The sequence below is a fragment of the Amphiprion ocellaris genome, chromosome 20 (genome assembly GCF_022539595.1).
Source record: "Amphiprion ocellaris isolate individual 3 ecotype Okinawa chromosome 20, ASM2253959v1, whole genome shotgun sequence".
NCBI classification, from domain to species: Eukaryota; Metazoa; Chordata; class Actinopteri; family Pomacentridae; genus Amphiprion; species Amphiprion ocellaris.
The window spans coordinates 30363979-30376353 of record NC_072785.1 but is presented as its reverse complement, the minus strand read 5'-3'; the positions used below and the strand labels follow the sequence as shown (position 1 = coordinate 30376353).

At 37.8% G+C, this 12375-nt stretch overlaps 1 protein-coding gene across 2 annotated transcripts in view; it reads left to right on the top strand.

The window, feature by feature from the left end:
* Positions 1 to 12375, top strand: part of kcnh5b (potassium voltage-gated channel, subfamily H (eag-related), member 5b) — a 152925-nt gene that overhangs the window by 81767 nt on the left and 58783 nt on the right. For both annotated transcript variants that reach the window (XM_055006156.1, XM_055006157.1), the window contains exons 9-11: positions 1065 to 1264; positions 7737 to 7796; positions 11209 to 11401. In XM_055006156.1, the coding sequence (XP_054862131.1) occupies positions 1065 to 1264; positions 7737 to 7796; positions 11209 to 11401 (453 nt within the window). The remainder of the gene's footprint in view (positions 1 to 1064; positions 1265 to 7736; positions 7797 to 11208; positions 11402 to 12375) is intronic.

Below are 12375 nucleotides of genomic sequence, written 5' to 3'. Positions count from 1 at the left end.
CTTCAGTTTCAGCTCTTTAGCAGCTGACATTGTGCTGGAAAAGGTCCTGGAAGGTCCTGGAAAGCTGCCAGCTTTAAAGAAACCAACCTGGAGGAGCGTTTATCAGGCGACACCTTCCTGTTCCTGTCTTTGATCCAAACACACTCGGTCTTCGGCGAACATGAAAACACACTTTTCCTTTGTTTCCTTTGTCCGCTGCTTCGCTGTCTTTGGTCTTTCTCCCATTTTTATTCTCAGAAAGCATGAAAAGACTCATTTTATCTCAGAGCTGCAGTCACTTTGAGACATTAAAGTGGTCCTCCATCATCAGATCATCCGCTCACAAGTCTTAAAATTTGCTGTTTCTTCTCGTTTCCTTTGTGACGGCCGAGAGGAGGGAAACTATTTAAAGTGAGGTCTCCATGGAAACAGGATGCAGAGGAGGCAGCGGTGACGCAGGAGGATTTAAGTTCCAAAGGTGGAAAAGTCACCTATATACTACCTGTTCCTGAACTTTTTACACATCAGACGTTGAGTAAATCACAACTCCTTCCTCTGAGTTTTCCTTTTCTTTACCCCAACGTGGCATACAGTGACTAAAACGACTTTAAAAACTTCAAATCTGAGGTGACAACTGCAGCAAAACATCAACAGATTGATAGAAAAAATAGAATAACCTGCTGGATAATTGGTGGAGTAAATGGAAACTGTCTGTCAGTTAGAAGAGATTGTTAAAGTTAGTCTGACTTTAGAAACATGTTATGGTGCTCCAGATAGCGTTAGTTGTAGCCTGAGAGACACAGCTAACCTCTTAGCGATGGCATTAGCCTAGCAGCGTCAGTAAAAAATAAGCTGCACCAAAAAGTGAATTATTCTGGTATTTTCTTGTTGTTTGTGTAAGATTGTGGTGTTTATTACAGCTTTAGCAACATCTGCTAATTGACTGGATTCACCGGAGATGCTTCAATTTGCCGTCATGCTAATCTGTCTCTATTATCAGTTCCTAAAAATAACCGATAATCAGAGAAATGCTAAATATTAGCTTGTTATAACATGGCATCGTCCTCCTTTCTCTTCTTCTTTAGCTCTGCTCTATGCCACCATCTTTGGAAACGTGACCACCATCTTCCAGCAGATGTACGCCAACACCAACCGCTACCACGAGATGCTCAACAACGTCAGGGACTTCCTGAAGCTCTACCAGGTTCCTAAGGGCCTCAGTGAGCGGGTGATGGACTACATCGTGTCCACCTGGTCCATGTCCAAAGGCATCGACACGGAGAAGGTAAGGCTGAGACGTCTTTGTGTTTACATACACTTGTAAAGACATAAATCATGACAGTCGAAGTTCCGATGTTTCCTGTAATTCTTAATTTAAATGCAAAAAACTACCATGTGTTTTGGTTCTTTCTTAAATTTTTAAAGGTCTTCTGGAAATATGACAAAATCTGATCGGTCAAAAATCTACATACAGGAGTATGAATCATCAGTTTGGTGATGTAGAAAGTTGTGTTTATCAAATTTTCTTAGTTTCATGGCCTCTTCTCCTGAGTGATTACAATTGACTACAGCTGATGACTCCTCTGAGCCAATTTAATTAGGACCTATTTGATCCACTCGTTAGTCTCAAACACTACAGTGGTAAACTTGAGTCAGAAAGTCACTTGGAGCTGTTTCAAAGCAGCTTCAGATACAAAATCATCTGTTTGTCAGAATAAAGTTCATGGTCCAGTTGTGTTTCTGCCACCATCAGGAAGAAAACACAAACTATCACCTGCTGCTGAGAGACGATTGGTCAGGATGGTCAAGAGTCAACCAACAATCATCAGAAAGCAGGTCTGAATGAATGAATGAGAAGCTGCTGGAACACAGCTGTCAGTGTCCACAGGGTTTTACATCAACATGAGCTGAGAGGATCCATGAAGAAGGAAGTTCTTTCTCTAGAAGCAGAACCTTAAAGCTCCACTGATCACATGGACAAAGAAAAGACCTTCTGGAGGAAAGTTCTGTGGTCAGATAGAACAAAAACTGAAGGTGAGGCCTTTAACTCCAAGAACACCAAACTTACCATCTAGCATGGAGGTGGCAGTATCATGCTCTGGGGCTTTCTAGAAGAGCTTCTGGAATGGTTTCAGACTGGATGTTGGACTGGTTCTGGACTTTCTTGGAACTTGTTTGTTTGGTATCAGTCTTGGTTTTGGATGTGATTTAAAGTTGGTTTAGGATTTATTTTATTCTGGATCTGGTCCTGGATGAGGACTGGTTCCAAATTGTTTTGGAATTTTTTTGGAGTAGTTTGGGTTTGGTTTTGTCCCAATTTCATACTGGTTTTAGACTTTTTAAACACTGGTTTTAGACTGTATTCTGACTAATTCTGAACATTTTTTTGGACTGGTTAAGTTTGATTTTGGTTCTGATTTCAAACTGTCTTCGGTGGATTTTTTTTTTTTTTTTAACCCCAAGAACACCAAACCTACCATCAAGCATGGTGGTGGCAGTATCATGCTCTGTGGAACTGGAGCTTTACACAAATGGAATAATGAAAGAGAAGGATTCCCTCCACATTCTTAAGGAAAACCTAAAACCATCAGCAGAAGGTTGATCTTGGACACGGATGTTTCAACAAGACAATGAGTTCAAACACACATCAGACGTGGTAAAGAAATGGTTCAATCAGGCTAGAATGAAGGTTCTAGACTGGTCTCCCCAAAGTCCTGACTTAAACCCATCAAGAAGCTGAAGAAACAAGTTAAATTTAGTTGAACTGAACCAGTTCTGTTTAAAAGAGATGAACCAGAAGCTTGTGGACGGAAACCAAAAGAACCTGATTGTGGTAGAAATGGACAAATTTAACCAAATACTAGAATTGCTGGATGTATATTTTTGACCCCTAAGATTTTGTGATAGTTTCAGAAAACCTTCAAGAAACCTATGAAAGAACCAGAATGCAAAGATGTACAGTATATGTTTCATTGATTCCATCACAGAAAATTATAAGTTCTAGGAGTTACTGGAAACTCAAGACTGACATGATAAACATGGTCTTCATGAGTGGATGTAGACTTTTGTTCATGACAGCAGTAAATCTTCATACAGGGATCAAAAACTCGATTACAAAACCACCGAGTCACACATGAGGAAGCAAAACCTGGGCGACGACAGGTTTAGACGCAGCAGTCACACTTAAAAACATTCCATTTGTTCAGCTAATTAACACGACAGCCGTGAGACAAAAAGCAGCTCTGAAGGAAAACCTCAGAACAGAATCCAGACGAAAGGAATGAAAACCTAAAGAGAATAAAATGCCTCTCAGCCTCACGCCGTTCTGACCTGATTTACTCACACTGAGAGCTGAACTCCTGACCCGTCGCTCTGACTGCCGTTATGCACACGTTCAATTTAGATTTAAAATTTTTATTATATCCAAGAAATTGCTGCAGCATCACAGCAGGAGTTCAGACTGCAGAGGCTCCATCATGTGAGCTGTTGGTTTGTGACCCGCTAAAGATGACAGAAATAAGATTCAAAACAGAAGACTGGCTGTCAGTTTATACTGAAAGGATTTATAATTCAGTGCTGGTGGTTAAAAATAAATGAAAAATGCATTAAACTAAACAGGATTTAGACCAAGTTTGCATAAAAGTATGAAGTGTAGCTAAAAGAAAATGATATAAGTTAAGTAGTGACAGTACAACCACAAAAAAGTTATAAAATACAAACATCCAATTAAATAATCAGTGAAGATGGCTTAAAACTAATGATTACCATTTTAGATTGAACTGCCAGTTTCCTAAATAATTGATCAGTTTACTATAAAACATTAAAAAAATTAATAAAAAATGGTAAAAATCTTTCAGCAAAGGTGCCAGAAAAAACAAGAAAATAGAGTAATATTTAAAAACCATAAAACTTGAAAAATAACCATGTAAAATAATATGTAAAATAATCACATTTTGTTTAGATAAGTGAAATGCACCACGACAAGGTAATTTCAGTTGCAAGAACAAATTATAATTAGCAAAAAATACTGATATGTGCAGTTTTGGCCTTTTTAAAAAACAATTAGTTTATATATGTGTGTGTGTGTGTGTGTGTGTGTGTGTGTGTGTGTGTGTGTGTGTGTGTGTGTATATATATATATAAAATCCCAGCGCCGCTCCTTTAAATTGTTTTTTGTTTTGTTTTTTTTTTTAATCGTCGCAAATACACCACCGCCGCATGTCTCCACCTTCATGGCAGTCTTGCAGTGTCAGGTACTCGCAAGTACTAAGGTAAACTACAGATGACTCTGTTGCTCTCAGTATCCACTCATTTTTTTTGTGCTGCAGGAAAAAATCCTAGAGGAAACACTGATATATATATATATATATATATATATATATAAAACGTACCAACAAAACAGGGAAAATCTGTGGTTTAGTAGTACACTTTTCGTTCAAATAACGGCAAATATCTGTGAGATAATGACATTTTTTGCAGATTTAAACACTGTAAAAAAGTCATAATTTAATATTCAAACATAAAAGAATTAATCAGTATTTGTAAAAACACAGACATGTCAATAATTTATGTTTTTACTGTGATTTTGATATTTACTGCATTATCTACTACAAAATAACAGTAAATTGTTCCAACAAATGACATTAAATGTTCATATTGTACATTATTATTTGGCCTCTAAAATATCAGGAAATTGTGAAAAACATCAGTCAAACTCTAAGAACCAATCACAGCTAACTAATAAAACAATTGAAATGACTGAAACTGTAAATCTGAAGTTTAATCTGAACTCTGGGATGAATTTTTACATGAAATCCAACTTTAAGCACTGATTAATCTTAGAATTGAGCCAAGTTTTGGCTGTTATCTGACAGATGCAGAGAGTTTTCTTCGTGAAGGGGGCGGGGCCAGCAACAGCTCATTGGTTTTCATTGCAAATCAGAACTTTTAGAAAAGAAATAAAACCAGAAGTTATGCCTTCACTGTGAAATTAACCATCTTTGGACTATTTTGAGTGGAAACGCTGAAAGACAGTCTGTGGGAAATTTGCATATATTATCCGTTAGCCTATTAGCCGTTCGCCTGTACGGTGATATCACTCAAAAGTTCAAGTTTACGAAAAAGAATCTGCAACGTCCTGCAGTGGGAAATGACAGATTTAAAGTCAATAATTTGACTATCAGAGCTTCTTTCAAACATTTCTGTTCTCTTTAATCTTCGCTTCTTTACCTTCTGTAACAGATCAGCTCCCAGAGTCTGGCGTATGCTAATTCAACCCACAAATTCAGTTTGTTTTCTGACTCTAAATCATTATTTTCATGCTCCATCTGTCACTTCTGGAGAAACTTTTCAAATGAAGCTCCATTTCGGCACAACATTTGGTTGTTTTTTTTGCTGAAATCTGATCCTCAACATTTGGTGATGATTTCAGAGAAGTTTTTTACCCAACAACAAACTTCAACCAAACTTCACGTGATCTCATTATTTCTGTCCGGCTCTAATGGAACTTGTTTGTCTTCTTTATCCGTCCAGTTAGTTTATTTTTCTACTTTCTGTCCTTTTGGATCACAAACCTTCCCTCCATCAATTCCATTTTCCGAACAAAGATAATTATAGCGTCTTAAGGAGACAAGGAGGCGAGTCTTCAGTATAAATACCTCGCAGTTGGAGCTGGCGCCAATTAGTGGCTGTTTTTTGTCACTTTGGGAGCCGTTATTCGGTACATAGTCAGCTGTTTATGGGAGTTTACACCCAAAAAAGACCAGAGGCTCCCAGAAGTGTCTCACTAATGTCCTCCACTTTAGAAGACAACTGTGCGGTGTTGTGAGGCTTTTAGAGGATTTGTTTTTTTTTTCCCATGTTGCTGTGAACGTTGGGTTTCCTCTCTTTCTACCTAAATACTCCAGTTAATTAGGCCAGGTTTGAGAATTTGTGTAATGAGCTGGACAAGGCGAGTTCAATTTAGAGTCCCAGAGGGAGGTAACGAATGCAGCAGAATTTCTAAACTGTGTTCATACGCAGACAATAAGCCACAAAGTTTTTCTTATGAATGTTTTCAAGCAGGAACCTGAACTCTTCTGGTGTTTTTCTGAACTTCTTCTAACCCGACATCCATGTTGCCCCGAATGATTTCATTCACTCAGACATTTATGCTCGACAAATGTTTAAAATATAAACTCACAGCAAGCTCTGCACTCCACATTTGCATTTACATCCATATGTTTGCATTTACAGTGTTACTCCAGGTGTCCAGACCTTAAGGAATTATAAATTTTCTGCCCCTATTGCTTATTCAGGGCAGGCTTTCAGTGGAAAACAGCTGCTGGGGCTTTCAGCAAAACTCAACAAACTCACTGCTGCACTCAGAGACTTTATTTCCAATAGTTTGTACCACAACCTGACAGTTTGTTGCTGTAAAGTATTCGCCAGTTAATTTAAAAATGGTTGATCTTTTACCACTTGAATGTATACCTACTGATATAAACGAGACATGCAAAAAGGCAGAAAGCAAAATAGAGGAAAACCTGGTGATATGTGAGTCTGAATTCCCTGAATTATACAACACAAGTTTGAAAACGTTAGGAGGACTGTATCAAGTAGCAAGTTTGACAAATTCAGGTTCTCTTTGGGTTAGATGGATATACAAAGCCTAAACCCCAGTGAGAGATAATGGATCTGGCTAGGGGGTTATAAATTTTCTTCGTTAACCAGGTGTCTTTGTTTAGACTTTGAGCATGTTTACATGAAAAGAGGGCATTTAATGCATCATGTGACTCTTCTACAGTAAATGGACCAATCATGTACTGCCTACTTTAGTCAGTCACAATTACCGTGGTGATGTAGCAGGTTAAAATAAAGCCAGCGTAATGCTAACTTTAGGCATAAAACAAAGATATATTCATCAGCTTATTTTTTGCCTCAAACATTTTTTTCTGTTTAGTTTTCAAAGTTTCGGTTTGAAATCAAGGACATCCTACAAGTGTTAGTCCAATCAGATGCAGTCAGTGTTTGCTAACGAATGGGTGGAGCCTGTGTTGGAATACTGTTAAAGAACTGCCAATCATCTATCGTGACACTACCTAGTTGTACACCCACAAAAAGTGTGAAAGTGTGTGTGGGAAGCAACGCAGCCCTTTGCATCTAGAAATGCTCCTGTAGACACTTACTGTAATGGCGAACCAAACCATTTTAGCCACTTGTGTCGACCCTTTTTGTTTGCTGAGGGCCCAAAGGCCTAGACTGCACATGAACTGGTAAATCACAAGGTTTTCCATCCGGCTTAGTTCCCTCTTTAGCAAACTCTCAGGCCAGAGGAAGGAGAGTGTCCAGTTTGGAGGTTTTAGATTTAAAGTTCGATTCTTTGCAGATGACGTTGTTCTGTTCGATTCATTGGACTGTGATCTTAAGCTTGCGTTCTGTGACGCATTTAGGATGAAAGTAAACACCTTAAGTCTGAGCCATAGTTCTTAAGATCAAGAGTGAGTTGCTGCATCAACTTAAGGAGTTTAAGTATTTTAGGATATAAGGCGTCCCAAAGGCCCAAGTAAAATACGTCCTCATTACTTTCTGGAGATAATCTTTTTGTCCTGTCCTCTTGCTGCTAATTGACTTTCTTTAAATAATGTTTTTCCAATATGTTCTTGCTGCAAATAATCCTCTTTGGGGAAACCTGGTCAGAAGGAAGAGATTTATTGAATGCCCTTTGTTTTTAGCAGAAGTTTTTGTAAATTCTGATCTTGTCTCTCTTTATATTTCAGGTTTTATCCATCTGTCCTAAAGACATGCGAGCCGACATCTGCGTCCACCTCAACAGGAAGGTAAGAATCAACTGTTTCTTCTTTATGTAACAACACATAGAGTAGCTTTATACAAAAAAATAAAAACAGGTTTAAAAACTAAGTAAGTGACAATATTTTCTTATAAAGACCAAAATCCAGACTCTGATCTTCACTAACAAACTACAAACATCTGAACCGGCTACAAAACCAACATCAAACTATCTTCAACAAACTGATTTTCTCGAATCGCTGCTTCAGTCCTCCGATGTTTTCATTACGTAACTTGTTGAGGGTAAATCACTCGACTGATATCGGTCCATAAAACTTTGTATGACTAAAACTGCTGAACCGGTTCGACCAAAGGACACCTTCAGTTGTGTGACAAACATCTCCAATGACAAATGCGAGTTACTAAAGTTAGTCTGATTCTCAGCGTCTCGCGTATCTCTGCCTCTGGAATGACCCTCAAAATGTACATTTATTTCAAGTAGAAGCTTTCATTTATCAAGTATGAAGGTTTCTACAGGAATATGTTGGAATAATGTAACATAGATGCACGTTTCGCTGAACAACACTTATAGCAGGACAAGACGACCATCTGTCAAAATAGACTCCTTATAGAGTTTCAAGGGAAGCTGATCGCACTCGAAGGTTTCTTTCCTGAGAAGCAGATCTGTTTAATCTGATTTTCTTCTATATTTGATGTTCTTACTGACACAAAAGTTGCTTGTGCTTCCAGAAAACCGTAAATCATACCCAAAGGAGACAATAAAATGTAAAATATGTTGCTCGGTAAACACCACAGTCCTTCAAATTAATAAAGAAAAAGACAATAACTAGTAAAACTGAACTAAAACCACTCTTTAAATTAAATTGAAAACTTAAAAAGATTTCTCTCATCTGGTTTGAGAACCAAAACGATTGGTTTGTTTCTTCTAGGGATTGTCAAGCAGCTTGTTTAGTCTTCTTGTACACTGTTTATTAAAGCTATAAAGCCTAGTTTATTCACTCTAAAGCAAATAATGGAAACATGGCAAATTCTCATTCTTTTCTTTTTACATTTTTTCAAAAGTTTGCTTTAAATTTGCTCAGCAAATATCTGATAACGGCTCCAAATGGACAAAAAACACCAAAGAACATCTGACGTGTGACACCAAACTCTTTGTAGTTAACCTTCATCCTGTTATTATTCGCACATTACAGCATGAAAGTAAATCAGAAACCTGATTTAATTCCGTCTGGTTCTGACTTCTTAGATTTAGGACTTGGTTTAAGGGTTTTCATGTTAAGATATGGGGAAACACATGCAGACAAAAGATCGTCCTACAAATTTAACATCATCTACTTTACCAGACCTCATTTTGTTGGTAGTTTGACACAAGGTCGAGTTTATATCTTTAATATTCAACCAAGTAAAAGAAACACTAAAACATGGGTATTGTAGGTTTTGACATCTAAAATTTGGGTTCTAGGCTTAATTCTACTCAGGTATACTTATGGTTGGGTGTCCCAGTTATGGAAATACGCTTCAATCCCCAAAGAAAACAGGACTTCCTGTCCTACATGCCAATTTCCAGAATAAAAGCATGGAATTAAGATTGGATTTGAGTGTAGCTGCTTGTTTAAACTGCAAGAATTCATGAATAAAAACATGAAAATGCTAAACTTTGCAGCAGCAGCGATCGTTCCTGTCAGAGTTCTTTACTTCTGAAGCTCCTCAAACATCCAGGTTCCTAAACGTGAACAGTTTATGCTTTGTCAGACCTCAAACTTCAAACGCTTCAACCTCCAGCTGCGGTCTGACAGCGAGTTGACTGGAAAAACAAAGCTCCCTAAATGAAAACACTGAGAGGTGAAGGAGATGTTGGTTTGAGGAGATACTTCCGTCAGGTGATCGACAGGAAGTGGCAGAATGAAAACACAAAGAACCAAATGAAGGGTTCATCTGAACTCTGATGGATTATCTCAACATGTTGAAGCTGTGAAATCAGGTGATGACTCCTGCAGACAAAAAAACAAGCAGAAGCATGTTTAAAATAAGATGAAATCCTGTATATTTAATTTAAAGAGACTCTAGTGGAGTTCTACTGTTCTGGTTCAAAAGAATCCTAAACCTGCTGATTCACAGTGAAGAAATTGTAGAAGTTTGTTGTGACGCTGAAACGTTTAGTTTGTCGTCGATATTCCAGGGTAATTCTCTGAACTGTGAGTGGTTTCGAGGTGGTTTTTTTTTTGTGTCTGTCACATTTTTCCTCACTGTGGCTCATTTTTCTCTGCAACATAAAGTCTGTACAAGTCAAGATAAAAAGTTAGAACTACTTGAATCATTCGATTCCTCTGAAATAAAGAGGGTTTTTTTTATCAACTTTGTCAACTTAAAATGCTAAAATAGCCTTTTAAGTTGACAAAGTTGATTAAAAACCAGAGAAGTAAACTGCTGTCGCCGAAGCAGAAAGATAAATTAAATTATTCTGAAACATACTTTACTTCAACTGCAGCTTAAATTCAGTTTTTACAGTGTAGGTGATCAAATGTGAATATTATACACATGAAATACTCAAAAAGAAGAAACATTAACGCCACTGGTTTAAGTTAGATCTACTCCAACCATTTGATTTAACCCAAATAAACCGTTTATATTCCTGCAACTTAATTTCAAGGGTACTTGGCTTAAAATTTCCAGTTTTTCCAATAGACAAATTTGCATAAGCGAAACGTAAAATATGATTTTTTTTAAACTACATTTCCCCTTTTCTTTAATCGTACTCGAGTTAAACCATGGTTGAGATGTGGCTGAAGAATTAAAAGAATGTTTTTGTACTTTCCCTCAGATTATAACACCAGTTTAAAAGTTGATAGAAACCAGAAAAATCAAAGCAGAGAGAAAATTGAGATTCTTCTGAAACATACTTTACTTCAACTGCAGCTTTTATACACTTTTTTCCCATGTAGGCGGCTTAAACAAGGACATTCGACTGAGTAAATACTTCTAAACATCAGAAACTAACAGTAGTACGGGTTTGACGTTATATAAACTGAATGATAATCCACACTGGTGCACATCCACTAATTTCAGACGCAGTCTAGAAGAGGGGAGCTAACAGGATCCACGAAAATCATTAGTTCACGCTCTGCAGAGCACGAATATCCAGCAAAGTCATTGATTGCTGAATCGGTAAATCTTGTCAAAACCTGCCAAACACACAAAAATTCAAAGTAGGCTCATGTTTTGATGAAGTTATACTAACTCAAGCTCCACTTACGAGCTTTTCAGGAGGTTTCAAACTTTATTTTTGCTGATATATTTCTGGAAAACTGTGAGAAGTCCATAAAATTTTAGCTTTAAGGTGTAAACTCTGCTTATTTAGCCACTTTTTTTGCCACTATTGAGGCACTAACATGGCCCTAAAGACTCATTTCTAACCGTCCGATCTGCTTCCGTCTCACCCAGGTGTTCAACGAGCATCCTGCGTTCCGGTTGGCCAGCGACGGCTGCCTTCGCTCGCTGGCGGTGGAGTTTCAGACGACCCACTGCGCTCCAGGAGATCTGATCTTCCACGCCGGCGAGAGCGTCGACACCCTCTGCTTCGTGGTGTCGGGGTCACTGGAGGTCATCCAGGACGACGAGGTCATCGCCATCTTAGGTAGGTGGAGGAAACATTGTGTTTTCTAGTGACGTTGGTCATCAAACTACCCCAAAAAATACACTGAATTCATGTGTTTGGATCAACGTGGGAAAAAAAAAAAAAAACGTGGAATCACGTCGATTTCTGTTCTATGTGTTTGTTATTTGAATATAACTTCCAGATTTAGACTGTTTGTTGGACAAATAAAACATCTAAAGAGTTGTTTTTACAAGCTTTTACAGGCAGAAATTAAATTAAATTAGCTGGAGTTGTAGGGTGGATTTACTGCTGAATTTGGAGGTGAAAATTCAACATCGTTCAAAATTGTGCAACATTAAAACACCCATGCTGAAACAATACAAATTAATATTTTATATAATACATGTTAAAATATTGTAGTTTAGTTGTAGTACTTGGTTGTTCCAACAGGTGGAGCCTCTTAATGCTTGATACAGTAGAGACCAGAGGAAGCATCACTGAGACTACAGTTCATGTTGGCAAACAGAGAGCATTGTGGGGGTTTAGCTAGCAACGGGGCACCATGACAAAGACTTCTGTTACTCTAATGACCTCCAGTCAGAGCTGTAGTACCTGTAGCATCTAGGACAGTTTTCAGTTTGCTTTTGCTGATTTGGAGTCATTTTGAACACCTTTCAAATCATTTTGGGAAATATAAGTTTGTTATTTTTTGACAAACTCTCAATTATTTAGAAATATTGTAACTTTTATATTCTGAATTTAGTTATTTAAGGAAAATCTAAGGGCACTCTGTTATAAAAACATGTCCAGCTGCTGTCCGGTCTAGCTAGCTAGCTCGCTTTTTGCCATATTATATTTCACTTTCATTTGTTTTGGACCCATTTCAAACCACTTTGGACACGTGGATAGTTGCATTACATCATGTAGATCAGCTGTAAGGATTATTCTAACGAAGTTATGAGGTTACCAGTTATTAACTTTGGATTCTGTCGGATCAGTTGCTGAAGGGCAGC